This window comes from Palaemon carinicauda, chromosome 35, assembly GCF_036898095.1.
Source record: "Palaemon carinicauda isolate YSFRI2023 chromosome 35, ASM3689809v2, whole genome shotgun sequence".
Lineage (NCBI taxonomy): Eukaryota > Metazoa > Arthropoda > Malacostraca > Decapoda > Palaemonidae > Palaemon > Palaemon carinicauda.
In genome coordinates, this window is record NC_090759.1 from 37,130,624 (window position 1) to 37,134,892 (window position 4,269).

A 4,269-nucleotide genomic window follows, 5' to 3' on the forward strand; every position below is an offset into this window, starting at 1 on the left:
TAAATATATATATATATAAAAGAAAAATGGTGAAAAAACTTTGTAACAATACACTCTATATATATTTTGGTCAAAACGAACTTATTTTCAAACGGTTCACATAACCATTAATCTAGCATATTTCACTTTTTGCCCAGAAATGAGTAGAGATTCAACAGAAATGAGTCAAAATTCAATAAAAAAATGAGTCAAGATTCAATAAAAAATGAGTCGAGATTCAAAAGAAATGAGTCGAGATTCAACGGAAATAAGTCGAGATTCAAAAGAAAAGAGTCGAGTTTCAACAAAAATGAGTCGAGATTCAGTCGAGATTCAACAGAAATGAGTCGAGATTCAGTCGAGATTCAACAGAAATGAGTCGAGATTCAACTAAAATGAGTCGAGATTCAACAAAAATGAGTCGAGATTCAACAGAAATGAGTCGAGATTCAACAAACATAAGTCGAGATTCAACAGAAATGAGTCGAGATTCAATAGAAATGAGTCGAGATTCAATAAAAAAAGTCAAGATTCAATAAAAAATGAGTCGAGATTCAAAAGAAATGAGTCGAGATTCAACAAAAATGAGTCGAGATTCAAAAGAAATGAGTCAAGATTCAACAAAAAATGAGTCGAGATTCAATAAAAAGGAGTCGATATTCAACGGAAATGAGTCGAGATTCAAGAAATGTGTCGAGATTCAACAGAAATCAGTCGAGATTCAAAAGAAATGAGTCGAGATTCAAGAAATGTGTCAAGATTAAATTTAAATGAGTCAAGATTCAACAGAAATGAGTCAAGATTCAATAGAAATGAGTCGAAATTCAATAAAAAAATGAGTCTAGATTCAATTAAAAATGAGTCGAGATTCAAAAGAAATGAGTCGAGATTCAACGGAAATGAGTCGAGATTCAAAAGAAATGAGTCGAGTTTCAACAGAAATGAGTCGAGATTCAACAGAAAATGAGTCGAGATTCAACAGAAATGAGTCGAGATTCAACAAAAATGAGTCGAGATTCATCAGAAATGAGTCGAGATTCATCAGAAATGAGTCGAGATTCAATAGAAATGAGTCGAGATTCAATAAAAAATGAGTCAAGATTCAATAAAAAATGAGTCGAGATTCAAAAGAAATGAGTCGAGATTCAACAAAAATGAGTTGAGATTCAATAAAAAGGAGTCGATATTCAACGGAAATGAGTCGAGATTCAAGAAATGTGTCGAGATTCAACAGAAATCAGTCGAGATTCAAAAGAAATGAGTCGAGATTCAACAGAAATGAGTCAAGATTAAATTGAAATGAGTCAAGATTCAACAGAAATGAGTCAAGATTCAATAGAAATGAGTCGAGATTCAACAGAAATGAGTCGATATTCAATAGAAATGAGTCGAGATTCAACAGATATGAGTAGAGATTCAATAGAAATGAGTCAAGATACAATAGAAATGAGTCAAGATTCAATAAAAAATGCGTCGAGATTCAATAAAAATGAGTCAATATTCAACGGAAATGAGTAGAGATTCAATAGAAATGAGTCGAGATTCAACAGAAATGAGTCGAGATTCAATAGAAATGAGTCGAGATTCAATAGAATGGAGTCGAGATTCAACAAAAATGATTCAAGATTCTAAATGAATGAGTCAAGATTAAAAAAAAATGAGTCAAAATTCAACAAAAATGAGTCGAGATTCAACAGAAATTACGCGAGATTTAACAGAAATGAGTCAAGATTCAACTGAAATGAGTCAAGATTCAATAGAAATGATTCAAGATTCAACAGATATGATTCAAGATTCAACAGAAATGATTCAAGATTATAAATGAATGAGTCGAGATTCAACAAAAATAAGTCGAAATAAAATAGAAATGATTCGAGATTCAACAGAAATGAGTCACATTTTCAACAGAAATGATTCGATATTCAATAGAAATGAGTCAAGATTCTACAGAAATTAATCAAGATTTCCCAGAAATGAATCGAGAATCAACAAAAATGAGTCGAGATTCAACTGAAATGAGTCAAGATTCAACAGAAATGAGTCGACATTCAACATAAATGAGTCGATATTCATCAGAAATTATTCGACATTCAACAGAAATTATTCGACATTCAAGAGAAAGGAGTTGAGATTCAACAGAAATGATTCGAGATTCAACAGAAATGAGTCGAGATTCAACAGAAAGGAGTCGAGATTCAACAAAATGATTTGAGATTCAACAGAAATGATTCGAGATTCAACAGAAATGAGTCGAGATTCGAGATTCAACAGAAAGGAGTCGAGATTCAACAGAAATGAGCCTATATTCTACAGAAATTATTCGAAATTCTACAGAAATGATTCGACAGAAATTAGTCGACATTCAAAAGAAATGAGTCAGGATTCAACAGAAATGAGTTGACATTCAAGAGAAATGATTCGAGATTCAACAGAAAAGAGTCGAGATTCAACAGAAATGAGTCGAGATTCAACAGAAATGAGTCGAGATTCAACATAAATGAGTCAAGATTCATCAGAAATTATAAGAGATTCAACAGAAATGAGTCGACATTCAAGCGAAATGATTCGAGATTCAACAGAAAAGAGTCGAGATTCAACAGAAATAAGTCCAGATTCAACAGAAATAAGTCCAGATTCAACAGAAATGAGTCGAGATTCAACAGAAATGAGTCGAGATTCAACAGAAATGATTCGAGATTCAACAGAAATGAGTCGAGATTCAACATAAATGAGTCAAGATTCATCAGAAATTATAAGAGATTCAACAGAAATGTGTCGACATTCAAGCGAAATGATTCGAGATTCAACAGAAAAGAGTCGAGATTCAACAGAAATAAGTCCAGATTCAACAGAAATAAGTCCAGATTCAACAGAAATGATTCGAGATTCAACAGAAAAGAGTCGAGATTCAACAGAAATGAGTCGAGATTCAACAGAAATGAGTCGAGATTCAACATAAATGAGTCAAGATTCATCAGAAATTATAAGAGATTCAACAGAAATGAGTCGACATTCAAGCGAAAATGATTCGAGATTCAACAGAAAAGAGTCGAGATTCAACAGAAATAAGTCCAGATTCAACAGAAATAAGTCCAGATTCAACAGAAATGAGTCGAGATTCAACAGAAAAGAGTCGAGATTCAACAGAAATAAGTCCAGATTCAACAGAAATAAGTCCAGATTCAACAGAAATGAGTCGAGATTCAACAGAAATGAGTCGAGATTCAACAGAAATGAGTCAAGATTCATCAGAAATTATAAGAGATTCAACAGAAATGAGTCGACATTCAAGCAAAATGATTCGAGATTCAACAGAAAAGAGTCGAGATTCAACAGAAATAAGTCCAGATTCAACAGAAATAAGTCCAGATTCAACAGAAATGAGTCGAGATTCAACAGAAATGAGTCGAGATTCAACAGAAATGATTCGAGATTCAACAGAAATGAGTCGAGATTCAACATAAATGAGTCAAGATTCATCAGAAATTATAAGAGATTCAACAGAAATGAGTCGACATTCAAGCGAAATGATTCGAGATTCAACAGAAAAGAGTCGAGATTCAACAGAAATAAGTCCAGATTCAACAGAAATAAGTCCAGATTCAACAGAAATGATTCGAGATTCAACAGAAAAGAGTCGAGATTCAACAGAAATGAGTCGAGATTCAACAGAAATGAGTCGAGATTCAACATAAATGAGTCAAGATTCATCAGAAATTATAAGAGATTCAACAGAAATGAGTCGACATTCAAGCGAAATGATTCGAGATTCAACAGAAAAGAGTCGAGATTCAACAGAAATAAGTCCAGATTCAACAGAAATAAGTCCAGATTCAACAGAAATGAGTCGAGATTCAACAGAAAAGAGTCGAGATTCAACAGAAATAAGTCCAGATTCAACAGAAATGAGTCGAGATTCAACAGAAATGAGTCAAGATTCATCAGAAATTATAAGAGATTCAACAGAAATGAGTCGACATTCAAGCGAAATGATTCGAGATTCAACAGAAAAGAGTCGAGATTCAACAGAAATAAGTCCAGATTCAACAGAAATGAGTCGGGACTCAACATAAATGAGGCAAGATTCATCAGAAATTATTAGAGATTCAAGAGAAATGAGTCGACATCCAACAGAAATGAGTCCAGATTCAACAGAAAAGAGTCTAAATTCAACAGAAATAAGTCCAGATTCAACTGAAATGAGTAGATATTCAACAGAAATAAGTCCAGATTCAAAAGAAATGAGTCGAGATTCAACAGAAATGACTCGAGATTCAACAGAAATGAGTC

At 33.1% G+C, this 4,269-nt stretch overlaps 2 protein-coding genes across 2 annotated transcripts; both read left to right on the forward strand.

Annotated features, from left to right (window-relative positions):
* The first annotated feature begins 3,002 nt into the window (after positions 1–3,002).
* On the forward strand, positions 3,003–3,443 carry LOC137627234 (aspartic and glutamic acid-rich protein-like). The gene has a single exon (XM_068358315.1). The coding sequence runs from the start codon at positions 3,003–3,005 to the stop codon at positions 3,441–3,443; it is 441 nt and encodes a 146-aa protein (XP_068214416.1).
* Positions 3,444–3,674: 231 nt separating this feature from the next.
* Positions 3,675–4,052, forward strand: LOC137627235 (aspartic and glutamic acid-rich protein-like). Its single transcript, XM_068358316.1, has one exon. The coding sequence runs from the start codon at positions 3,675–3,677 to the stop codon at positions 4,050–4,052; it is 378 nt and encodes a 125-aa protein (XP_068214417.1).
* Positions 4,053–4,269: the final 217 nt, after the last annotated feature.